This window comes from Muscardinus avellanarius (assembly GCF_963383645.1).
Source record: "Muscardinus avellanarius genome assembly, chromosome: 20".
NCBI lineage: Eukaryota > Metazoa > Chordata > Mammalia > Rodentia > Gliridae > Muscardinus > Muscardinus avellanarius.
This window is the reverse complement of record NC_137806.1, coordinates 4418555-4444973: the sequence shown is the minus strand read 5'-3', so window position 1 is coordinate 4444973 and position 26419 is coordinate 4418555. Positions and strand designations below refer to the sequence as shown.

Genomic DNA, 26419 nt, shown 5'->3' with positions numbered 1-26419 from the left:
AGTAATTGATAAAAACAAGACCTTCCAAAGACCACATCAGAAGCACAGGTAGTTAATTCCACCTAAAAACTTCTGCCTATCCTTCCTGAACACCAAATTACAATCACGATGTAAAAGGACATGAAGTCATAAATACGAGTAAGAACACAAAGACAGACAATAGCCATAAAACTTCAGATGCTAGGAAGGAGAAAGACAGTAGTAAACGACTTCACAGGAGAATGGGGCAGCTCAGTGGTAGAGCGTGTTGCTAGGCCACGGGCTCAATCCGCAGACGACGAAAACAAGGATTTCACAGAGCAGAAAAGGTTGCTGCAATATAATAAACCCCAAAGTAATAAATTTTCAGAACACAGCAGCAGAAACTGGAAGAACTTTAGGGCCCCAAATACCAGGATATGGGGTGAGAATGCAAAGAAGTTGGCTCGAAGGCACATGCCTGTAATCTCAGGACTCTGGAGACTGAGACAAAAGGATCACAGGTTCAAGGACAGTCTCAGCAAGCAGTCAGACTCTCATCAACCTAATGAGAGCCTGCAAAATAAAATTAAATAGGAGTGGGGGTGTATCCTGAAGGTAGAATGTCCCTGAATTCAACCCCTAGTATCATAAAAAAATAAAAGTATCAAAAAAGGAAAAAATGCACAGTAATATCCTATGTATATAAAAAAGATGTTTTCAGGTAAGACTAAAACCAGAAAGAACTAGATACAACCTAAAAAGTAATCAAAACAATCTCCTCCACTACACATTACCAAAAACTATCTCCTATTCCAAATAACAGAAGTGGATATTTTTCTGGAAAGAATAAACTGGAAGAAACCCAGACTTGGGGACACTAGGATCAGTTGAGGAAAGGAACATCATACTAAAAAAGGGGGAAAAAAGTAAATTTAATTCTACTTACTAAAATTCCAGCATCTACCTAGTTCAAAAACTACTCATAAAGCTGGGCATGGTGGCACATGCTTGTAATCCCAGCATTTGGGAGGTAGAATGCCCCTGGGTTCCATCCCCAATACCGCAAGAAAAAAAACAAAAAAATAAGCTGGGCATGGTGGCACTCGCCTGTAATCCCAGTACCTGGGAGGCTAAGTGGACCGCATTCCAGCTCAGCCTCAGCAATTCAGTGAAGTGCTTTGAAACTTAGACCCTGTTTCAAAATAAAAGAAAAAAATAGGGCTGGGGTATAGCCTCTGGGTGCCATTCCACACCAAAAACAAAAAACTGGTAACCAAGTTTCTTAACCTCAAACAGACGATTGGAGGTTGCTCCCTGAATAAACTAAGAGATCACCTATAAAGTATTCGGACAGGAAGAAACCCTACCGACAGAGACCTTCTAAACTAACTAGAGCCTGTCTTAAATTTGAAGCAATGACTAAGAGCCACCAGATCAGAAAGATAAGATCCCTGCTGGGCACTGTGGTGCACGCTTGTAATCCCAGTACTTGGGAGGCTGGAACAGAAGGAGTGTAGGTTCCAATATAGCCTCTGCAAGAAGTGAGACTCTAATCAACCTAGCAAGACCCTATTTCAAAATAAAAAAATAAAACAGGAGCCAGGCGTGGTGGCGCACACTTCTAATCCCAGCATTTGGGAGGCTGAAACAGGAGGATCGCAGTTTGTAAACAGCCTCAGCTACTTAGTTAAGAACCGTTTTCAGCTGGGCATGGTGGCGCATGCTTACAATCTCAGCACTGGGGAGGCTGAGACAGGAGGATCACCCTTCCTAGAGAGCCTCAGCTACTTAGTGAGGCAACTGAGTGAGTTTCAAAATAAAAGAATAAAGCCGGACATGGATGGTGGTGCATGCTTGTAATCCTAGAACTTGGGAGGCTGAGACAGAAGGATCGTGCAGGTTTGAAGCCAGCCTCGGCTGGTTTAAGAGACCCTGTTTCCAAATAAAATATAGCCGGGCATGGTGACGCACGCCTGTAATCCCCGCACTTGGGAGGCAGAGACAGGAGGATCGCGCAGGTTCGAAGCCAGCCATCCTGGCTTAAGAGACCCTGTTTCCAAATAAAAATATAAAATAGGTCTGGGAGTGCAGCCCAGAGGTAGAAGGGCTTCCAGAAACCCCAGTACCACCAAAAAATAAAATAAAATAAAATAAAATAGGTCTCGCAGTGTAGCCTGGAAATAGAAGGACCCTGGGTTCCATCCCCAGTATCACCAAAAAAAAAAAAAAAAGAAGAAGAAGAATAAAAAATAGGGCTGGGGGTATAGCGCAGAGGTAGAATGTCCTTGGGTTCCATCCCCAGTACCGGGGGAAAAAAAAAAAAAGTTTCAAAATAAAGAGAAAAAATAGAGCTGGGGTGTAGTTTGGAGGTAGAATGTCTTTGGGTTCCATCCCCAGTACTGCAAAAATAATTAGTACTACAAAAATAATTAATTCATTAGTTAAAATAAAATAAAATCGCCGGGCTTGGTGGCGCACACCTGTAATCCCCGCACTTGGGAGGCGGAGACAGGAGCATCACCCAGGTTGGAAGCCAGCCGCGCTGGCTTAAGAGACCCTGTTTCCAAATAAAAACAAAAGTATAAAAATAGGTCTGGGAGTGTAGCCGGGAGGTAGAAGGGCTTCCAGGAACCCCAGTACCACCAAAATAAATAAATAAATAAATAAATAAAATAAAATAGGACTAGGGTTATAGCTCAAAGGCAGACTATCCCTGGATTCAATCCCCAGTCCTATTAAAAACAAGTTCTAGATATAGTTTACTGTGAAAAAATTTACTCATTGGATTAACAATAAACATAAATATGAAGAACAGAGTTAAAAGTTACCCATAAAACAGATGTAAGATAGAAAAAAATTTTAGTGGTACTTAAGATTAAATACAGGGGCATTCTACCTCTGAGCTAAGCCCCCAGCCCCTTTCTGTTTTGTTTTGCAACAGTCTCAATAAGCTGCAGAGTCTGGCTAAATTGTGAGGCCTTGAACCTGCAATCCTCCTGTCTCGGCCTCCCAAGTAACAGGATTACAGGCATTTGCCACCAACCCCAGGTAGAAGAAAATTAATATGGCATCAACATCTGAACAGAGAAGAAAATATTCCAAAGTGAAAGGAAGACACCAAGTTCTCAGAATGACAAAGGGCAAATTTCAAATACGTCAGCAGACTGTCGACAGACTGTCCATTAGCACACGATGACTAGAACAAAATCTGTGTTACAGCCAGGCGTGGTGGCGCATGCTTGTCATCCCAGCACTTGAGAGGCTGAGACAGGAGCATCACACAAGTTCAAAGCCAGCCTCAGCTACTTAGTGAGGCTCTCAGCAACTTACTGAGAGAGACCCTGTTTCCAAATAAAGTATAAAATAGGTCTGGGAGTGTAGCCGAGATAGAAAAGCCCTGGGTTCCACCCCCAGTACCCAAAAAAAAAAAAAAAAATCTGAGTTCCAGAAAAACAGTTATTACCCTAGAATTCAAACGAGCACTTAGCAGGTTATGTGCCACATGCCTGCAATCCCAGTACTTGTGATTATGCCTGTAATCCCAGTACTTGGAAGGCTGCGAAAGAAGAATCACAAGGTCAAAGCAGCCTCAGCAACTTAGAGAGGCCCTGTTTCCAAATAAGAAATAAAATTGGAGCTGGGAGTGGTGGTGCATGCTTGTAATCCCCACACTTGGGAAGCTGAGACAGGAGGATTGTACAGGAGGATTGGAGACCTTGTTTCCAAATAAAATACAAAAAATAGGTCTGGGAGTGTAGCCCAGAGGGTTCCATCCACAGTACCACCAAAAAACAAAAAAAGAAAAAGAAAAGAAAAATAAAATTGGGCTAGGGGTATAGCTTGGAAGTAGAATGCCCCTGGGTTTCATCCCCAGCACCGCATAAATAAATAAACAAAAGTCGGGCATGGTGGCACACTCTTGTGATCCCAGTACTTGGGAAGCTAAAACAGGAGGATGGCGGTTCACAGACAGCCTCAGCTACTTAGTGAAGCCCTCCACAACAGTGAAACCCCGTTTCAAATAAAAAAGGAAAAGCCGGGTGTGGTGGCACACACTTCCCAGCATTACGGAGGCAGAGACTGGAGAGACTGGAGGATCCCAGTTGCCAGATAGCCTCAGATACTTAGGCCCTTCACAACTCAGTGAGACCCTGTTTCAAAAATAAAAAACTAAGCCAGGTGTGGTGGCGCACGCTTGTACCCCGTGCTTGGGAGGCTGAGACAGGAGGATCACGCAGGTTCACAGGTTTAAGACTACTCAGTAAAACTCATCAAGACCCTGTTCCAGAATAAAAAATACAGTACTCAGAGGTAGAATGTCGCTGGGTCCAATCCCCAGTACCAAAAAAATAAAAACTCACTAAATACCCAGGCATGATGGCACACGCTTATAATCCCAGGACTTGAGAGGCTGAGACAGGAGAATGGTAGGTTCAAAGTCAGTTTCAGCAACTCAGGCTCTCAGCAACTTAGCGAGACCCTGTTTCAAAATAAAAATAAAAATAGGGCTGGAGTAGCTAGGAGATAGAATGTCCCTAGATTCAATCCCCAGTACCACACACACAAAAAAACCCCACTAAACTGGTATGCATTCACACAGCTAAATCACAAATTATTGAATATATATACAATATGTATTTCTGAAAAACAATACAAAATACTCTATGTATGTTGTTCATATATGTATATGTACATATATAACATAGAAGACAATAAAATGATAATGGTTGACCCAGACTGGGGAAGAGTAAAAAAGTACTTGTTTTGTTGTTGTTGTTTTGTTTTTGGCGTCTGGGATGAAACCCAGAGGCATTCGACCTCAATCTACACCCCTGCCCTATTTGTTTTTATTCTTTATTTTGAAACAGGGTCTCACTAAGTTGCGAAGGGCCTAAGTAGCTGAGGCTACCCTCGAATCACAATCCTCCAGTCTCAGCCTCCTGAAGCTGGGATTACAAGAGTGCTCCACCATACCCAGCTTAAAAAAGTACTTGTTTACTTTTATTTTCTTGCAGTACTGAGAGTTGAACCCAGGGGCATTCTACCTCTGAGCGACCCCCCCAGCCCGATTTTTTTTTTTTATTATTATTTTGAAATGGGGTCTTACTAAGTTGTGGAAGGCCTCACTAAGTAGCTGAGGCTGGGCATGGTGGGGAAAGCTTGTCATCCCAGCATTTGGAAGGCTGAGACAAAGAGTCACAGTTTGCAGACAGCCTCAGCTACTGCTTAGTGAAGCCCTTTGCAACTCAGTGAGACCCTGTTTCAAAATAAAAACTAAAAAATAGGGTTAGGGGTGTAGCTCAGTGGTAGAATGCCCCCTGAGTTCCATAACCAGTACCTCAAAAGAAAATAAATAAATAAATAAATAAATAAATAAATAAATAAATAAATAAGTAAGTAAGTAAGTAAGTAGCTAAGCCTGGCCACAAACCTGTGATCATCCTGAGCTGGGCATGGTGGTGCATGTTTGTAATCCCAGTCTTCCAAGTACTAAGATTACAAGCATGTGTCACCATGCCCAGCTCCAGCTCCTTTTGTGTGTGTGTGTGTGTGTGTGTGTGTGTGTGTGTGTGTGTGTGTTGTGAGAGAATCAGGTATAGAACCCAGGGGCATTCTACCTCCGAGCTACACTCTCAGCCGGATTTTTTGTTCTTTCATTTGAAACAGGGTCTCACTGAGTTACAAAGGGCTTCACTAAGCAGTAGCTGAGGCTGTCTGCAAACTGTGACTCTGTCTCAGCCTTCCAAATGCTGGGACGACAAGCTTTCCCCACCATGCCTAAGTAACTGAGGCTGGCCATGAACCTGTGCTCTTTCTGTCTCAGCTTCCCAAATGCTCAGATTCTAAGTGTGAGCCACCACACCCAGCTTAATTTACTATTTTTTTTTTTTTGGATGGGGGCAGTACTGGAGACCTAACCCAGGGGCATTGTACCTCCGAGCTACAACCCTAGCTCTATTTTTTTTTTTTTTTTGGTCTTTTAATTTTCAAACAGGGTCTCACTGAGTTGCCAAGTGCCTAAGTAGCTAAGTCTATCCACAAACCACCATCTTCCAGTCTCAGCCTCCTGAATGTGGGGATTACAAGCATGTACCACACCACACCCAGCTAATCTATTATTTCTTATAATGGAAAGTTTGAAGCAAATATTTATGACTCACATTTGTTCGTTCTAGGTAAGAATGCATAGTTTTATGCTATTTTTATTCAGTACTGAGAATTGAACCCAGGGGTATTCTATCTCTGAGCTATACCCTCCCAGTCCTATTTTTTATTTTGAAATAGGGTCTGAGTTGTAAAAGGCCTAACTAGTAGCTGAGGCTGTCTGCGAACCGTGATCCTCCTGTTTCAGCCTCCCAAATGCTAGGGTTACAAGTGTGAACCACCATGCCTGGCCCCTAGCCCTATTTTTTATTCTTTATTTTGAAACAGGGTCTCATTAAGTAACTGAAGCTGGGCAGGAACTGGCAAGTCTCCCAAGTACTTGGGTTACAAGCATGAGCCACCATGCCCAGCTGCATATAAATTTATAATATGCTCCATATAGTTCAAAACAACCTATCATAAACTAGGCATAGTGGTATGTGCTTATAATCCCAGTACTTGAGATGCTGAAACAGGAGGATCATGGATTCCTGAACAGCCTCAGCAACTTAGGCCCTCTGCAACTTAGTGAGAAACTGTTTACAAATAAAAAATAAAATAGCGCAGGGGATGGCTTTAATAATTACAGTTACACTGGCTGAGTGTGCTGATGCACACACTATCATCCTAGTACTCAGGAGGCTGTGACAGGAGGCTCGCGGGTTCAAAGAACCACCTCAGCAAGTGGTGAGACTCTCCAACCTAGGGAGACCGTTTCCAAATAAGAAATAAAATCGGCTGGCACTGTAGCTCAAAGGTAGAATGTCTCTGGGTTCAATCCCCAGTTCCACACACACACATAAAATATCTATAATAACAAAAAATATATTAATATAACCCTACTAAAACTAATATAAACATATAAGTATATCATATGGTTTCACAGACACATACTGATTTATTTCTACATATATATCTTCATTTAATAAAAATTATAGCTGGGCGTGGTGGTGTACGCTTGTAATCCCAGCATTTGAGAAGCCGAGACAAAAGGATCCTGGTTCATGGACAACCTCAGCTACTTAGTGAAGCCCTTTGCAACTCAGTGAGACCAATTCAAAATAAAGAAAGAAAATAGAGCTGGGGGTGAAGCTCAGAGGTAGAATGCCCCTAGGTTCCATCCACAGTACCAAAAGTAAATAAAAACTATAAGCCAGGTGTGGTGGTGCACACTTGTAATCCCAGCATTACAGGATCATGGTTCGCAGACAGCCTCAGCTACTTAGTGAGGCTCTTTGCAACTCAATGAGACTCTGTTTCAAAATAAAGACTAAAAATAAATTAGGGCTGGGGTGTAACTCAGAGGTAGAATGCCCCTGGGTTCCATCCCCAGACCCACAAAAAAAAAAAAAAAAAAAATTGAAAAAAACTATAGCATATGCCAGGCAAGGTGGTGCATACTTAAATTACAGCTAATTTGAAGATTAAGGCAGGAGAATGGCAAAATCAGGGTCAACCTTAACTCAACAAAATGCTATTGGGAGGCCACGCGTAGTGGCGCACGTTTGTAATCCCAGCACTTGGGAGGCTGAGACAGGAGGATCGCACAGGTTCGAAGCCAGCCTCAGCTACTTAGTTGCTGAGTGAGACCCTGTTTCCAAATAAAATAGAAAATAGGTCTGGGAGTATAGCCCAGAGGTAGGAGGCCTCTGGGTTCCACCCCAGTACCACCAAAAAAAAAAAAAAAAAAAAAAAAAATGCTATTGGGGCGGGGGTGGGGTGGGAGGGAAGGGCAGAGAGTACACAGCAAAACCTAGATTGACCCTTGAAGCCCTGGTTTTCATTCTGTCTAGCAGATCCACTCTGATGATGCACAATCTCTGGAATAATTGCAATTAAAAACAAAAAAAAAAAGCAGGTGGGCTTGGTGGTGCATGCCTCAGCAACTTAGCAAGACTATTTCAAAATAAGAAATAAGCATGAGCACACTTGTAATCTCAAGACTGGGGAGGCTGAGACAGGAGCACTGCAGGTTCACTGACAGCCTCAGCAACTTAAAGATACCGTTTCAAAATAAAACACTGAAATTAAAGACAGGTGTGGTAGGGCATGATTGTAATCCCAGCACTTAGGAGGCTAAGACATAAGGATGGGACAGGTTCGAAGCCAGCCTCAGCTATTTAGTAAGGCTCTCAGTAACTGGTGAGACCCTGCTTCTAAACAAAATGCAAAAAATAAGTCTGGCCAGGCGTGGTGGCGCACACTTGTAATCCCAGCACTTGGGAGGCTGAGACAGGAGGATTGCACAGGTTCAAAACCAGCCTCAGCTACTCAGTGAGGTTCTCAGCAACTTAGTGAGACCCTGTTTCCAAATAAATAGAAAATAGGTCTGGGAGTGTAGCCGGAAAGTAGAAAGCCTCTGGGTTCCACCCCCAGCACCAGAAAAAAGAAAAGAAAAAAAGTCTGGAAGTAACCTGGAGGTAGAAAGTCCCTGAATTCCATCCCCAATACCACAGAATAAATAAAGGAATAAATAAATAAAATTGAACTAGGGGTTTAGCTTGGAGGTAGGACGGCCGAGTTCAATCTTGAATACCACAAAATTAATTAACTAAGTAATTAATAATTAGAGCCGGGCATGGTGGCGCACGCTTGTAATCCCAGCATTTGGAAGACTGAGACAGGAGGCCTGTAGTTTGTGAACAGCCTCAGCTACTTAGTGAGGCCCTTTACAACTCAGTGAGACCCTGTTTCAACATAAAGAATAAAAAATAAGGGTGTAGCTTGAAGGTAGAATGCCCCTGGGTTCAATTCCCAGTCCTGCAAAAAAAATAAAAATTAATAATTTAAAATAACAGGGCTGTAGCCGGACGTGGTGGCGCATGCTTGTAATCTCAGCATTTGGGAGGCTGAGACAGGTGGATCGTAGTTCATGGACAGCCCCAGTACCAAAAATATGGGTGGGAGTACAGGTCAGAGGTAGAATGCCTGAGTATAATTCCTAGTACCACAAAAAATAAAAAACTATAATGTCTTATCTACATAACAAGAACTACCTCTGAGATTTTTTTTTTTTTTTTATGGTACTAAGGATTGAATCCAGGGGCATTCTACCTCTGAGTTCCACTCCCAGCCCGATTATTTATTCTTCATTTTGAGACAGAGTCTCACTAAGTTGCAGAGGGCCTCACAAGTAGCTGAGGCTGGCAGTGAACCATGATCCTCCTGTCTCAGCCTCCCAAATACTGGGATAAGCATGTGCCACCACACCACGTATGCTTCTTCTTTAAAACCTTTAATGATCTCTACATCCCACACCAAATGTAGTTGAAATAAAACATGGCCTCCAATATACCTCTTATAACACAACCATATCCAAAAAGAAGGGGAAAAAAAACAAAATAAAAACAGAAAACAAGTGATATTTGAAGCATTCTACCACAGCCCAATCACCTCCATCCTTCTCTGGCTACCTCCTTGCCCATTTCATCTTTTCTGGTTTTTAAATCTACTGTGCAACCCCCCAGAAGCCTCAACTCACCATCATGTCTACTCATAAATTAAGCATTCCTTTTCTTGGTGACCTGTCCACCCCAAACCATAGCATGCCACAAGGAGAAAAAGGCAGAGGACGATCTTGCCCGCCATTTACTACGTCCCATTATTTCAACACTACCACAGAGCATCCTCACACACAAAGCATCAATACAACTACACAGGTTTCACTCTCACACTCACAATCCAGCTACTGGGCCATAATTTCTGACCCAATACCACCAGGCCAAAATAAAAACTTCTACTTTTACTATACGCCTAAGAACATGGGTTCTAATATTTCTTACCTTCTGTCAAATTCTCTAATCAACAATGACACTATCACATTACAAATAGTAATACTTTTGTAATCCATTTCTCCTGATGTTTCCAGAAACTCAACTGCAGAAAATGGTTTGGACCAAGAATAAACAGTCCTCCCTGTTCTTACAGGTTTACAACATTGTTCAGAAAGAAAGGAGCCAGTCATGTCAAAAAAAAAGAAGTTTTTTATATTGTTTTGTCAAAGAACTGAATGTATGAAAATAATGAGTTTTCAAAATTAAACTATAAACACACAGATGTAAAAAGAATTAGGAGAGTGGTTAAAATTCTTGATTTGTTTTTCCCCGCCATTAAACAAAACCTAGGAGAAATGTCTGTGAGATGTCCTAATGACTCCACTGTCACTACGGTTTATGATGAGCCAATGTACCCTGCACACCAATCAGGCTTCCTTGATTCTGTAGCTACACACTTACATATGCACACACGTACATGAGCATATGTATATTTTTTGGTGTGTGTATGTGGGTAAGTGAGGACTGAACCCAGAGACATTCTTCCTCCTAGATACCTCTATTTTTTAGTTTTGAAACAGGGTCTCGCTAGGTTGCTGAGGCTGTCCTCGAACCTGCAATCCTCCTGTGTCAGCCTCCCAAGTACTGGGATTACAGGCATGCACCACCACACCCGGCCACTGTAGCTATAATTAATAAAGCCTGAATGTGACTTTGTGTTTCAGTTGTCAAGAGTACCATCAACATACGCTTATTTGGTCCCATTTGTTTTTCAGATTTTAAATAATCTGCTTAAAACTCCCAGTCAATATTTGGCCCACTCTCTTAAATTGTAATATTTCAACAAAGACAACCCATCAAACTGCAAAATAATTATGATATCCTACGCTACTCTGAAGCACTTTTAGGGTCTTTGATAAACAGTCCTTACCACTCTGGCTGCTCTCTCCTGAGATTCACATTTCCTGCAAAACCATGGTCCAGTGGGTACTTGAACAATGCCATAGCAAGCTGTTGGGAAACAAAATGTTTGTAATGTTCAGATCTGAAAATTATGGGAAAGCAAATAACCTTTTCAAAGTTCTTTCAAACTCTTCAAGTAAAGTACTTGCTTTTGTATGACATTTAAGTAAAAATTTTAAGTTTCAACTGGGCATGGTGGCAGACCCTTGTAATCCCATCAAGGTAGAAAAAAGAAACTCCAGGCCTAGTACAGTGGCTCATGCCTGTAATCCCAGTATTTGGGAGGCTCAAACAGGAGGATCACAGGTTCCAGGACAGCCTCAACAAGTACTGGGACTTCCAGCAATCTAGTGAGACCCTGTTTCAAAATAAAAAGTAGCTGGGCGTGGTGGCACACGTTTGTAATCCCAGCATTTGGAAGTGAGGCTCTTTACAACTCAGTGAGACCCTGTTAAAAAATAAAGAATTAAAAAATAGGAAGCCGGGCGTGGTGGCCCACACTTGTAATCCCAGCATTTGGGAGGCTGAGACTGGAGGCTCAGTTTGCAGACAGCCTCAGCTACTTAATGAGGCCCTTGGCAATTTAGTGAAACTCTGTTTCAAAATAAATAAAAAACAGGGCAGGGGGTGTAGCTCAGAGGTCAAATGCCCCTGGGTTCCATCCCCAGACCTGCAAAAAAATAAAAAAATTTTTAAAAATAGGCCTGGGGGTGTCACTCGGAGGTAGAGTGTCCCTGGGTTCCATTCCCAGTACCAAGGGGGGGGGGATATATATATATATATATATATATATATATATATATATATATATATATATATAAAAGTAAAAAGGTGCTGGGGGAGCCACGTATGGTGGTACATGCCTGTAATTCCAGTACTTAGGAGGCTGAGAAAGGAGAATCACAATTGCCTCAGCAATGGAAACCTAGTGAGATATCATTTCCAAATAAGAAATGAAATCAGAAGCCGGGCGTGGTGGCGCACTCTTGTCATCCCCGCACTTGGGAGGCTGAGACAGGAGGATCGCACAGGTTCGAAGCCAGCCCCAGCTACTTAGTGAGGCTCTCAGCAACTTAGTGAGACCCTGTTTCCAAATAAAAATATAAAAAATAGGTCTGGGAGTATAGCCCAGACCGTAGGAAGCCTCTGGGTTCCACCCCCAGTACCACCAAAAAAAAAAAAAAGAAAGAAAGAAAGAAAGAAATCAGTCTAGGGGTGTAACTACAGGTAAAGTGCCTCTACATTCAATTCCTAGTGCCATTAAAAAAAAATAAAAAGGCTGGGGGTGTAGTTCTGAGGTAGAATGCCCCTGGGTTCAATCTCCAGTGAAAGAAAACAAAACAAAACAAAACTCAAGGCCAAACCGAGAGTGGTGGCCGCTGCCTATAATCCCAGTACTTGAGAGACTGAGAGAGGAGGATGAAGGTTCAGACTGCTTTGCCAACTCAATGAGGGCTGTGCAACTTTGTGAGACCATGTTTCAAAATAAATAATAAAACAGCGATAGAGGATAGCTCAAAGATAAAAAGGCCCCTCAGTTCAATTCCCAGTATTGTCAAAAAAAATTAATTTATGAGGTTTTTTGTTTGTGGTAGTGAAGATGGAAACCAAGGTTTTGTCTCAGTCTAGGCCAGTGTTGTAACCCTGAAATACATTCCTAGTTCTTTTTTGTTTTGTTGTGGTAATGGGGATGGAACCCAGAGGCATTCTACCTCTGACCTACACCCCGAGCCCTACTTTTTAAGTCTTTTTTTTTTTTTTTGCAGTACTGGGGATGGAACCCAGGAACATTCTACCTCCGAGCTACACCTGCCGCCCTATTTTTATTCTTAATTTTGAAATAGAGTATTGCTGAATTGCAAAGGGCCTAAGTAGCTGAGGCTGTCTATGAACTGCGATCCTGTGGTCACAGCCTTCCGAATGCGTGCGCCACCACAGCCAGCTTAGTATTTTGAAACAGGGTCTCACTGTGTTGCAAAGGGCCTCACTAATTAGTAGCTGAGGCTGCCCTTGAACCACGATCCTCCTGTCTAAGCCTCCGAAATGCTGGGATTACAAGCGTGCGCCACCATGCTCAGCTCCCAATTCTTTTTAAGACAAGGTCTTACTGCTATCCAGGCTAACCTCCATATTGTAATTCTGCCTCAGCTTCCAAAATCCCTGAGATTACAGGTATGTACCACCATACCTAACTGTGATGGTTTGTACTATATTAAAACCAAGGAAACTTCAACAGATAAAGATCCTTTTGCATTGGGTAACTTAGAAATTCATTAATTCCTTAAACTGGGCATGGTGGCACACAACTGTAACCCCAGTGCATGGAAGACTGACACAGGAAGATCGCACAGGTTCAAAGCCAGCCTGAGCTATTTAGCGAGGCTCGCAGCAATTTAGTGAAACCCTGTTTCCAAATAAAGTAAAAAATAGGTCTGGGAGTATAGCCCAGAAGTAGAAAAGCCCCTGGGTTCCACCCCCAATACCACCAAAAAAAAAAAAAAAAAGAAAAAAAATTCATTAATTCCTCTACCATAAGCCGGGCGTGGTGGCGCATGCTTGCAAGCCCCACGCTTGGGAGGCTGAGACAGGAGGATCACACGGATCACACGGGTTCGAAGCCAGCCTCAGCTACTTAGTGAGGCTTTCAGCAACTTAGTGAGACCCTGTTTCCAAATAAAATATAAAGTAAAGGTCTGGGAGTATAGCCCAGAGGTAGAAAGTCCCTGGGTTCCACCCCCAGTACCACCAAAAAAATAAATAAATAATTCCTCTACCCTATACATTTAATAGCAAGCTGTTCAGATTCATATAATAAAATTCACTTCCAAAAAGATTGACACATTACAGAAAACAAAACAAAATGTAATCTTAGAAGTAAAATGCTACCATTTATATGAAATGTCCAGAACAGGTAAATCTATACATAGATTAGTGGTTTCCTAGGGCTCTGGCAGTTTGGGAAAAATGGGAAGTGACTGCTAAAAGGTCCAAAGATTCTTAGTAGGGTGATGAAAAGAATCTAAATGTTGTAGTAATGTCTGCACAACTCTACGAATACAGCAGAAAACAACTGTAGAGTCTCAAATGGTGATTTGATGGTACATGAATTATGTCTCAGAAAGCTATTAAAAGCTGGGCAGTGTCACACATTTGTAATCTCAGTACTTGGGAGGCTGAGACAGGAGGACCCCAGGTTCAGGGGCAGCCTCAGTTAATTAGTGAGGCTCTCAGCAACTTAGTGAGACCATTTCAAAATAAAACAATAGGGCTAGGGGTGTGGCTCAGAAATAGATTGCCCCTGGGTTCAATCCCCAGTACCACAAAAATAAAATAAAATAAAGCTATTAGAGAAGAAAAATGCAGCCTGGAGTAATGCCATATGCCTCTGAGCTTGTTAAGACGGAGAAAGAAACATCACAGATTTCAGGCCAGCCTCAGCAACTTAGTAAGACCCTGTTTCAAAAATAAAAAATAAGCTGGGCGTGGTGGCGCACACTTGTAATCCCAACATTCTGGAGGCAGAGACCAGAGGATCCTGGTTCGCAGACAGCCTCAGCTACTTAGTGAGGCCCTCTGCAACTCAGTGAGACCCGGTTTCAAAATAAAGAATAAAAAAATAGGGCAGGTGGTGTAGCTTGGAGGTCGAATGCCCCTGTGTTCCATTCCCAGACCCACAAAAAAAATAAAAATTAAAAATAAAGCTGGGCGTGGTGGCGCCCGCTTGTAATCCCAGCATTCAGGAGTCTGAGACTGGAGAATCGTGGTTCGCAGACCACCTCAGGTACATATAGTAGGTGAGACCCTTTTTCAAAATAAAAATAGGGCTAAGAGTATAGATCAGAGGTAGAATACCTTTTAAGTTCAGTCCTCAGTACCACACACACAAAAAAACTATTTATTTATTTATTTATTTATTTATTTATTTATTGTGGTACAAGGGGTGGAACCCAGAGGCTTTTCTACCTCTGGGCTACACTCCCAGATCTATTTTATATTTTATTTGGAACAGGGTTTCACAAAGTTGCTGAGAGCCTAAGTAGCTGAGTCTGGGTTTGAACCTATGTGATCCTCCTGTCTGAGCCTCCCAAGCACAGGTGCGCCACCACACCCAGCAAAAAAAATTTAATAAAGTGAATGCTCCAACAAGTACTCTGATTATCACATAACTAATTCACAGCCTCATTGCTTAAAAGTTGGTTTTTAAACTGGGCCTGGTGGCGCTTGTAATCCCAGCAATCGGGAGGCTTGGACAGAAGGATTTCAGTTAAGTTCCTTTGCAACTCAGTGAGACCTGTTTCAAATATAAAAGAATAAAAAATAGAACTCAGGGATAGAATGCCCCTGGGTTCCATCCCTAGTACCGCCAACAGTAAACAAACAAATAAAACAAAAATAAAAATAAATAAAAGTTGGTTTTTAAGCCAGGCATGGTGGTACACACTTGTAATCACAGCATTTGGAAGGCTGAGACGGGAGCACTGTGGTTCAAGGACAGCCTCAGCTACTTAGTGGGGGCCCTCTTCAACTCAGTGAGACCCTGTTTAAAAATAAAGAATCATAGCCAGGTGTGGTGGCAATCGCTTGTAATCCCAGCATTTGAGAGGCTGAGACAGGAGGATCGTGGTCAGCCTCAGCTACTTAGTGAGGCCCTCCACAACTCAGTGAGACCCTGTTTCAAAATAAAGAATAAAAAATAGGGCAGGGGGTATAGCTCAGAGGTCAAATGCCCCTGGGTTCCATCCCCAGACCCGCAAAAATAAATAAATAAATAAATAAATAAATAAATAAATGACAAGCCAGGCGTAGTGGCGCACGTCTGTAATCCCCGCGTTTGGGAGGCAGAACAGGAGGATCGTGCAGATTTTAAGCCAGCCTCACTGGCTTAAGAGACCCTGTTTCCAAATACAAATATAAAAATAGGTCTGGGAGTGTAGCCCAGAGGTAGAAGGGTTTCCAGGAACCCCAGTATCACCAAAAAAAAAAAAAAAAAGACAAAACAATAAGGCTGGGGGATAGCTCGGAGGTACAATGCCCCAAATTATAGATACATATACATAAATATATATGAAGTGAAGCCAAGCATGGTGGTGCTTGCTTATAATCCCAGTACTTGGGAAGCTGAGACAGAAGGAATCCAGGTTCGCAACCAGCCTCAGCAACTTAGTGAGGCTCTCCGCAACATAGTGAGACTGTTTCTAATTAAAAGAATAGAATTTGGGCTGGGGGTATAGCTCAGAGGTAGAATGCCCATGGGTTCACTACCCAGTACCACAAAAAATAAAAATATTAAATCGAGCCAGGCATGGTGGCACACACTTGTAATCCCAATACTTGGGAAGCTGAGACAGGAGGATCACAGGTTCTCTGCCAGCCTCAACTACTTAGTGAAGCCCTCCACAACTTCATGCTTCATGAGACCCTGTTTCAAAATAAAGAATAAGCCAAGCATGGTGGCGCATGCTTGTAATCCCAGCATTCAGGAGGCTGAGACAGGAGGATCACGGTTCGTGGACAGCCTCAGCTACTTAGTGAGGTCCTTTGCAACTCAGTGAGACCCTGTTTCCAAATAAATAAAAAATAGGGCTGGAGGTATAGCTCAGAGGTAGAATGTCCCTGGGTTCCATCCTTAATACCATAAAAAGATAAAAGAATTAAAAAAAAAAATTAGGGCTGGAGGTGAGGCTCAGAGATAAAACGTCCCTGGGTTCAGTCCCCAGTACCACAAAAATTTGTGTGTGGGGGGGGTGTGATAGATAAAATATCCCTGGGTTCAATCCCTAGTACCACTAAATAAATAAAAGGAGCCGGGCGTGGTGGCGCACACTTGTAATCCCCGCGCTTGGGAGGCAGAGACAGGAGGATCACGCAGATTCGAGGCTGGCTTCAGAGACCCTGTTTCCAAATAAAAATATAAAAATAGCTCTGGGAGTGTAGCCCGGAGGTAGAAGGGCTTCCAGGAACCCCAGTAACAGCAAAAAAAAAAAAAAAAATAATAATAATAATAATAAATAACAATAATAAATAAATAAATGGATAAGATAGCTAGGACTGATTATGCAGTTCTGAAGTAGAATACTCCTGAGCAATTGAATTCCCTTTACCACACAAAAAAATCACATTCGGCATTCTCACATGAGTTTGGTCAGCAGAAATATGAAAATATCTAAAATATTGGGAAGAAATAAGACTATAAGATCAGGACTTTTTAAAACTCCAACGGCTAGAACTCCTAATCCCTTTCTATACATGTATAACTATGTCAGAAAAATGTCTTCCCAAACAAGAAGCACAGCATCAGTGTTCAAGCATGCTTTATTTGGAGTACTTCTAAAAAAGACTTAGATTAAGATGAACATTTTCTGTACTTGGAGACAAAGATCAGTTATAATTTGTCATCTAATTCATAAGAAGTAAACCAAAATGCCAGTGAACCCTGTTAGAGAACTTTATAGTAAACCTAAGGCCTTAACACCAGTATCTAGTTTTCTTTGCGCATGTGTGGGACTGGGAAAGCCAAGTCCTTGCAAGGTATGACAAGCATTCCATTCCCCCCCCCCCCCCCCCCCAGTTTTTGGTGGTACTGGGGGTGGAACCCAGAGGCTTTCTACCTCCGGGCTCTACTCCCAGACCTTTTTTATATTTTATTTGGAAACAGGGTCTCACTAAGTAGCTGAGGCTGGCCTCGAACCCATGCGATCCTCCTGTCTCAGCCTCCCAAGCGCGGGGCTTCCAAGCGTGCGCCACCACGCCCAGCATCCTAGACCTATTTTATACTTTACTTGGAATCAGGGTCTCACTAAATTGCTGAGATCCTAAGTAGCTGAGGCTGGCTTTGAACTTGTTTCTGTGACACCATGCCCGGCAGCATTCCATTTTGAACCAGACTGCCATCCCCAGTAGCTAGGGTGTGTGCTTGTTGTTTGTTCTATGGTTCTGGGGATTCAACCCAGGGGCATGTTACCTGAGACACAACCCCCAGGCCTTTTTTTTTTTTTTTTTTTTTTGGTGGTGGTACTAGGGGGTGGAACCCAGGGGCTTTTCTACCTCTAGGCCATATTCCAGACCTATTTTATACTTTATTGGGAAACAGAGTCTACTAAGTTGCTGAGAGCCTCACTTAGTAACTGAGGCTGGCTTTGAACCTGTGCAATCCTCCTGTGTCAGCCTCCCAAGCACTGGAACTACAAGTGTACGCCACCACACCTGGCTGCTTTAGTTTGAAACAGGGTCGTCTCACTAAATTGCAGAGGACTAAATAATTGAGGCTAGCTGCACACCTGCAATCCTCCTGTCTCAGCCTCCCAAGTACTGGGATTACAAGGGTGTGTCACCATGCCCAGCTCCCCGGTACTTAGGATTTTTTGTTTGTTTTGTACTGGAGATTGAACCCAAGGGCATTCTACCTCTGAGCTACACCCTCAGTCCTATTTTGATTTTTTATTTTGAAATAGGGTCTAAATTGTGGAGGGCTTATAAGTACATAAGGCCAGCTGCGAACCTAAAATTCTCTTGTCTAAGCCTCCTAGGTACTAGGATTACAAGTGTGCACCACCACAGCAGGCCCCAGTATCAGTTGTTTTTTGGTTTTTTTGGGTGGTAGTGGAAATGGAACCCAGGAGCCAGCTACCTCCAGGCTATACTCCTAGACCTATTTTTTATATTTTATTTGGAACAGGGTCTCACTAAGTTGCTGAGAGCCTCACTAGGTGGCTGAGGCTGGCTTCGAACCTGCACGATCCTCCTGTCTTGGCCTTCCAAGTACTGGGATTACAAGTATGCACCACCACACCTGGGTCCAGTATCTAGGGTTTTTTGTTGTTGTTGTTGTTTTGGATTTTTTTTTTTGTTTGTTTTTTTTTTTTTTTTTTTTTTGCGGGTCTGGGGATGGAATCCTTTTTTTTTTTTTTTTTTTGGCGGGTCTGGGGATGGAACCCAGGGGCATTTGACCTCCAAGCTACACCCCAGCCTGATTTTTTATTCTTTATTTTGAAACAGGGTCTCACTCACTAAGTTGCAGAGGGCCTCACTTAGTAGCTGAGGCTGTCCGCGAACCATGATCCTCTGGTCTCAGCCTCCAGAATGCTGGGATTAGAAACATGCGCCACCACACCCATTTTTTGTTTTGTTTTGTTTTGGGGGTCCTGCAGATGGAACCCAGAGGCACTCTACCTCTGAGCTACACCTCCAACCCTATTTTTTATTCTTTACTTTGAAACAGGGTCTGAGTTGCAAAGGGCATAAGTAGCTGGGGCTGTCCTCAAACTGCGATCCTCCTGTCTTTGCCTTCCAAATGCTGGGATTACAAGTGTGTGCCACCACGCCCGGCTAGGAAACATGCCTGGCTCCAGTATCTAGTTTTGACACACCTGGTTTTATTCCTTAAAAAAGGAAAGTATGAGCTGGGCGTGGTTCAGCACACTAGCAATCGCAGTACTTGGGAGGCGGAGACAAGAGGATCCCTGGTTTGCAGACAGCTTCAGCTACTTAAGGAGGCCCTCTGCAACTCAGTGAGATCCTGTTTCAAAATAAAGAATAAGTCAGGCATGGTGGCACATGCTTGTAATCCCAGTACTTGGAAGGCTGAGCTGGGAGGATCACAGGTTCAAAGCCAGCCTCAGCAGCTTAGTGAGGATCTCAGCAACTTAGTGAGACCATATTTCCAAATAAAATATAAAATAGGTCTGGAGATGTAGCATGGAGGTAGAAGGCCCCTGGGTTCTATCCCCAGTACCACACACAAAAAACAGAAAGAGCCGGGTGTGGTGGCGCACGCTTATAATCCCAGCATTCGGAAGGCTGAGACCAGGGGATCGGGGTTCGCGGACAGCCTCAGCTACTTAGTGAGGCCCTCCACAACTTACTGAGACCCTGCCTCAAAATAAAGAATAAAAAAATAGGGCAGAGGGTGTAGCTCAGAGGTCAAATGCCCCTGGGTTCCATCCCAAAACCTGCAGAAAGAAAGGAAGGAAGGAAGGATGGACGGACGGATGGACTAGGATGTAATTCAGAGGTAGAATGCCACTGGGCTCCATCCCCAGTACTGCAAAAAAAAAACAGTTAAGTATGTAATTCCAGTACTTAGGAGGCTAAGACAGGAGAATCACAAGTTTAAAGTCAGTAACTTAAGTGAAGCTCTAAACAACTTAGCCAGACCCTGATTCCAAATAAAAAATAAAATGGTCTGGGAGGGGTGTATCCTGGAGGTAGAAAGCCCGTGGGTTCCATTCCCAGGACTGCAATAAATAAATAAATAAGTAAATAAATTTTAAAAAGTATAGCCGGGCGTGGTGGCGCACGCTTGTAATCCCCACACTTGGGAGGCTGAGACAGGAGGATCGCACGGGTTCAAAGCCAACCTCAGCTACTTAGTGAGGCTCGCAGCAACTTAGTGCGACCCTGTTTCCAAATAATATTTGAAAAAAAAGGTCTGGGAATATAGCCCAGAGGTAGAAAGCCTCTGGGTTCCACCCCCAGTACCACCAAAAAATATAAAAAATAAAAATAAAAATAAAGGAAAGTATAAAGCCAATTATGGTGTCACATATCTGTAATCCTGTACTTGAGAGGGTAAGACAGGAGGATCACACATGAGGCCAGCCTCAGAAGTTGTGAGAATCTCAACAAGACATTGCTTCAAAATAAACAGTGCTGGGTGATGCTCTGAGGTACAATGCCTTGGGGTTCAATCTCCAGTACCACACAAAAGAAAAGAAAGAAGGAAAGGAGGAAGAAAGGAAAGAAAAGGCAGAAAGACAACTCTGCCCTTGAAAACAAAGTGGGACTAGTCATATTTTCAGATTAGCTTACCATCTCAGAACCACCACTCTAATATCTAAGTCTCCCCAACTGGGATGTTCTTTTTTTTTTTTGCAATATTGGGGATGGAACCCAGGGGCATTCTACCTCTGAATAACACGCCCAAGCCTAGTTTTAGTCTTTATTTGAAAAAGGGTCTCACTGACTGCAAAGGGCCCAACAGCTAAGGCTGTCAGTGAACCCTAAGCTTCCTGTCTGGGCCTCCCAAACTGCTGCGATTACCCGGCTTGCTCTATTCTCTATATTATTATTTTTGTACTGGGGTTAAACCCAGGGGCATTCTACCTCAAGCAACCCCCCCCCATCTTACTTCTTATTTTGAAACAGAGTCTCACTAAGTGGCTGAAGCTGGGCCACAAACCTGGGATCCATGTCTCAGCCTCCCAAGTACTGGGATTACAAGCATGTGCTGCCTAAAACAAAAATTTTGAAAAGGCGCCTGGGGGCGTATATCAGAGGCAGGATGCCTCTGGATTCAATCCCCTGTACCATACACACTAAATAATAATAGAGTCTGGAGCCAGGCACAGTGGTGCACCTGTAATCCCAGTACCTAAGAGGCTGAGACAGAATCATCCCAGGTCCTAAGCCAGTCTCAGCAATTTATAGAGGCCTTCAGCAACTTCGTGAGACCTTGTTTCAAAAAGAATACCAATAAAAAAACTGGATGTAGTGGCACACATTTGTAATCCCAGTATTTGGGAGGCTGAGACAGGAAGACTGTACAGGTTCGAAGCCAGCTTAAGCAACTCAGAAAGCCCCTTTGCAACTCAGTGAGACCCTGTTTCAAAATAAATAATAAAAAACGGGGCTGGGGTTGTAGCTCAGAGGTAGACTGCCCCCCCTGGGTTCCATCCCCATTACTGCAACAACAACAACAAAAAATCAATAAAATAGGGCTTGAAGGTGTAGCTCAGAGGTAGAATACCCTTGAGTTCAATCCCTAGTACCACAAAAAGGAAGAAAAAAAGAAATTTGGCATCTTATGTTGAGATTCCTCTCTGCCCTTTAGTATCGTTCCTTCATTAGACTATTAAATATCATCTGCAACACTCAAGTTTCATAAATGGGAAGGGGAGCTGGGCTGGTGAATAACAAATTACCTAGGCTGGGCAGACATGGTGGCGCACGCTTGTAATCCCAGTCCTTGGGAGGCTGAGACAGGAGGATCACAGACTTAGAGGCCAGCTTCAGCAATTTAGAATGGCCCTCACCAACTTAAGACTTGCAAATTTTAAAAGTTAGGCTGAGATGTAATTCAGAAATAGAATGTCGGTAGGTCCCATTCGTGGCACCCCAAGAAGAACCACCAACCAAAAATTACCCCGGGCCGGGCGTGGTGGCGCACGCTTGTCATCCCCGCGCCTGGGAGGCGGAGACAGGAGGATCGCGCAGGTTCGAAGCCAGCCTCGGCTACTTAGTGAGGCTCTCAGCAACTTAGTGAGACCCTGTTTCCAAATAAAATACAAAATAGGTCTGGGAGTGTAGGCCGGAGGTAGAAAGTCCCTGAGTTCCACCCCCAGAACCACCAAAAAAAAAAAAAAAAATTACCCCGGGTTTTTAGGCCCTCGATTCCTTAGTACTCGTAGGAAATTTCAGAAACTCCAAAGTGCAAAAGAGCCTCCGAGTGGTGTCCTGGGCTTTTTTGCACCTCCCGAAGCACCCAGCGTTAGTGCCCGGCCCCGTCGCCGGGCGCCGCCAGGCCCGACGCCGCCAGTCGGCAGCGCTGCTCCGCGGCGGCGGGCGGGCGGGCGGGCACCGGCGGCGGTCACATGACGGCGGCCGGCCGGCGGGGGAGGGGCGGCGGTTGCGGCGGCCGTTGGGTGTTTACCTTGATGCACCGCGACGCTGCAGCCGTGCCCGTCGCAATAAACCAGCGGGTTCTCGGCCCAGCCTCTCTCGTCGGAGCAAACGCAACAGCCTCCAATCATCTCCTTCATACTATGGGAGACCTCGTCCTCCAGTGACACGGGCCGGTCGCTAGAGACCATCTGGAGGGAGTGGGCAGCGTTAGCACCCGCGCCAGCGCCGGCCCCGCCCGCCGCCCGCCGCCGCCGCCGCCGCCGCCGCCGCCGGTCACTCACGTTCCGCGCAGGAGTCAGGAGCCATGTCCTTGCTGGCTCCCCCCGCCGCCCCGCCACGCCGCCGCCGCCGCCGCCGCCGCCTCCCGCCCGGCGTCCCCCCGCCCCGCTCCGCCCGGCCGCTGGCGCCGGCGCCCGCAGAGGGCACGCAGAGCAGGAGGCCCGCACAGGCGCACGGGGTCCCGCCGGGCCCGGGCGGCGAGGGAGGGGAGAGGCTGCGCTTCCTCCTCCAGCGTCACCCGGCGTGCGCGGCCGGCGCGGCGCGGGGCGGGGCGGGGCGGGGCCGGCGCGCGCCGGGGGCGGGGCCTGGTGGCGTCGCCGGGGGCGGGGCCGGCGTGCGCGCGCCGGGGGCGGGGCCGGCGGGCGTCGCCGGGGCGCGCGCGGGCGGGCGTTGGGGCCGCGCGTGCGCGGCGGGAGCCGGCCGGGCGCGGAGGGCAGGCCCCGGGCTCCGGGCTCTCCGGCCGCGCTGGGCGCCCCGGCCCGCCCCGAGCCCGCCGCGGGAGCCGGCCCCTGGCGGAGGGCGGCGCCGGAGGCCGAAGCGTGTCGCCGCGACGCTCGAGCCCGGGCGGCGAGTGGCCTGGTGACCCGGCCCGCGCCGCCACGCGACAGCCAGCTAGAAGGAAGCCAGGGTCTCCGCGTCGGACACCGGACTCCCGAGACACTCGCTAAAGCAGCGGGATTCACTTCCGATTGAGGATCGCTCGATCCAGTTCTTCTGAACTACTCTTGGATATGTGAGGTCATTTAAGTGGCATTAATATAGGCGCCCCCTCCTCAAGTACAAATAAAAAGTGAATTAGGCCTATCCAGATAGATTAATGAGCTGGAGTCCGACGAGTGTTGGGGGGGTATCTACGGGAGATGGAACCCAGAGGCATTCTATCTCTAAGCGACACCCCCAGCTCTGCATAATCTTTTATTTTTAAACAGGGTCTCACTAGCCTGGCATGGTGGCACAGGCTTGTAAAACCAGTACTCTGGAGGCTGAGACAGAATTGCAGGTGGGAGGCCAGCCTTAGCAAATACTGAGACCCAGCCTGGCATGGTGGTGCATACTTGTAATCCCAGCATTTGGGAGGCTGAAGAGGACCGAAGTTCAAGGACAGCCTCAGCTACTTAGTGAAGCCCTCTGCAACTCAGTGAGACCTTGTTTCAAAATTAAAAAAGGGTATAGCTCAGAAGTAGAATGCCCCTGGGTTCCATCCCCAGTATTGCAAAAAGTAAATAAAATACTGAGGCCCCCTTTAAGACTGTTTCAAGTAAAAATAAAATTGGGCAGAGTGTATGGCAGAGGTAGAATGCCCTTGAGGGGGGGGGGGAGATCCAGAAGTAGCCGGGCATGGTGGCGCTGGTTTGTAATCTCAGCTTTTGGGAGGCTGATTTGCAACTCATTGAGACCCTGTTTCAAAATAAGGAATAAAAAAGCCAGGCATGGTGGCACACGCTTGTAATCCCAGCGCTTGGGAGGCTGAGACAGGAGGATCGCACAGGTTCGAAGCCAGCCTCAGCTACTTAGGCTCTCAGCAATTCAGTGAGACAATTCATTGAGACCCTGTTTCCAAATAAAAAAAATAAAATAGGTCTAGTAGTGTAGCCCGGGGGTAGAGAAGCCCCTGGGTTCCACCCTCACTACACACAAAAAAAGAAAAACAGGAATAAAAAATCGGGCTAGGGGTGTAGTTCAGAGATAGAATTCCACAGGGTTCCATCCTCAGTACCGCCAAAGAAAAATATAGAGCCAGATGTGGTGGCAAACACTTGTAATCACACTGTTTGGGATGCTAAGACGGAAGGATTGAAGGTTCGGGGCCAGGCTCAAGGACTGAAGGTTCGGGGCCAGGCTCAGCTACTTAGTGAGACCCTGTTTCAAAATAAAGAATAAAAAATAGGGCTCAAGGTGTAGCTAGGAGGTAGAATGTCCTGGGTTCAATCCCCAGTAAGGCAAAAAAAAAGATAAAAATAATACATACAGAGCCGGGCGTGGTGGCGCACGCTGGTAATCCCAGCATTCGGGAGGCTGAGACCTGGAGGATCGCGGTTCACGGACAGCCTCAGCTACTTAGTGAGGCCCTCTGCGACTCCATGAGACCCGGTTTCAAAATAAAGAATAAAAAATAGGGCAGGGGATGTAGCTCGGAGGTCAAATGCCCCTGAGTTCCATCCCCAGACCCGCAAAAAAAAAAATAATAATAATACATACATACATACTTACTTACATACATACTAAACCAGGTATGCCTGTAATCCCAATACTTGAGTGAGACAAGAGGCTCACAGGTTCACCACCAGCCTCCTCAACTTAGTGAAACCCTGTTTCAAATTTAAAAAAAAAAATAGATTTGGCCATGGTGAGGCATTCTTGTAATGCCAGTGTTTGAGAGGCTGAGACAGGAGGATCACCCTTTGAGTACAGCCTCAGCTACGACTTAGTGAGGACCTTTGCAACTCATTGTGATCCTGTTTCAAAATAAAGAGTAAAAAAATAGAGCCGGGCGCGGTGGTGCATGATTGTAATCCCCGAGCTTGGGAGGCTGAGACAGGAGGATCACATAGGTTTTCGAAGCCAGCCTCAGCTATTTAGTAAGGCTCTCAGCAACTTAGTGAGACCCTGTTTCCAAATAAAGTATAAAATACATCTGGGAGTATAGCTTGGAGGTAGAAAGCCTCTGGGTTCCACCCCGAGTACAAAAAAATAAAAAATAAAAAATAAAAAAATAGGGCTGGGGATATAGCTTGAAGGTAGAATGCCCCTGGGTTCCATCTTCAGTACTGTAAAAAAAAAAAAAAAGAATAGAACCAGACATGGTGGCTTACTCTCATAATCTCAGTGCTTGGGACACTGAAAAAGAAAGATCTCAAGTTTGTGGCTGGCCTCTCCTAATTAGTGAGGCCCTTGTAGCTCAGAGGTACAGAGGTAGAATGCCCCTAGGTTCATCCCCAGTACCACAAAAAAGTAAATATAAAATAGCCAGGCATGAGCCGAGTGTGGTGACACACGCTTGTAATCACAGCATTTGGGAGGCTGAGACAGAAGGATCGCAGTTCGTGGACAGCCTCAGGTACTTAGTGAGGCCCTCCGCAACTTAGACCCTGTTTCAAAATAAAGAATAAAAAAATAGGGCAGGGAGTATAGCTCGGAGGCCAAATGCCCCTGGTTCCATTTCTAGACTCGAAAAAAAAAAAAAAAAATAGCCAGGCATGGTGGCACATGCTTGTAATCCCATTTACTTGGGAGGCTGAGACAGGAGGATCACAGATTTGTAGCCAGCCTCAGCTACTTAATGAGGTCCTCCACAATTTAGCGAGACCCTATTTCAAAATAAAGAATAAAAAATTGGGCTGAGGGTGTAGCTCGGAGGTAGAATGCTCCTAGGTTCAATACCCAGTACTGCAAAATAAATAAGTAAATATAGCTGGGCATTGGGGTGCACACTTCTAATCTCAGCATTCGGGAGGCTGAGACTGGAGGATCACAGTTCACTGACAGCCTCCACTACTTAGTGAGGCCCTCTGCAACTTAGTGAGACCCTGTTTCAAAATAAAGAATAAAGCTGGGCATGGGCACGCTTGTAATCCCCACACTTCGCAGGCTGAGACAGGATCGCACAGGTTCAAAGCCAGCCTCAGCTACCTAGTGAGGCTCTCAGCAACTTAGTGAAACCGGTTCCAAATAAAATATAG

General features: G+C 45.0%; 1 protein-coding gene across 2 annotated transcripts in view; it reads right to left on the bottom strand.

Annotated features, from left to right (window-relative positions):
* MLLT10 (MLLT10 histone lysine methyltransferase DOT1L cofactor) overlaps positions 1–22648 on the bottom strand; it is a gene marked incomplete at both ends in the record, with an annotated part of 141344 nt that extends 118696 nt beyond the window's left edge. For both annotated transcript variants that reach the window (XM_080717092.1, XM_080717093.1), the window contains 2 exons: positions 10810–10889; positions 22489–22648. In XM_080717092.1, the coding sequence (XP_080573218.1) occupies positions 10810–10889; positions 22489–22648 (240 nt within the window). The remainder of the gene's footprint in view (positions 1–10809; positions 10890–22488) is intronic.
* Between the last annotated feature and the right edge of the window lie 3771 nt (positions 22649–26419).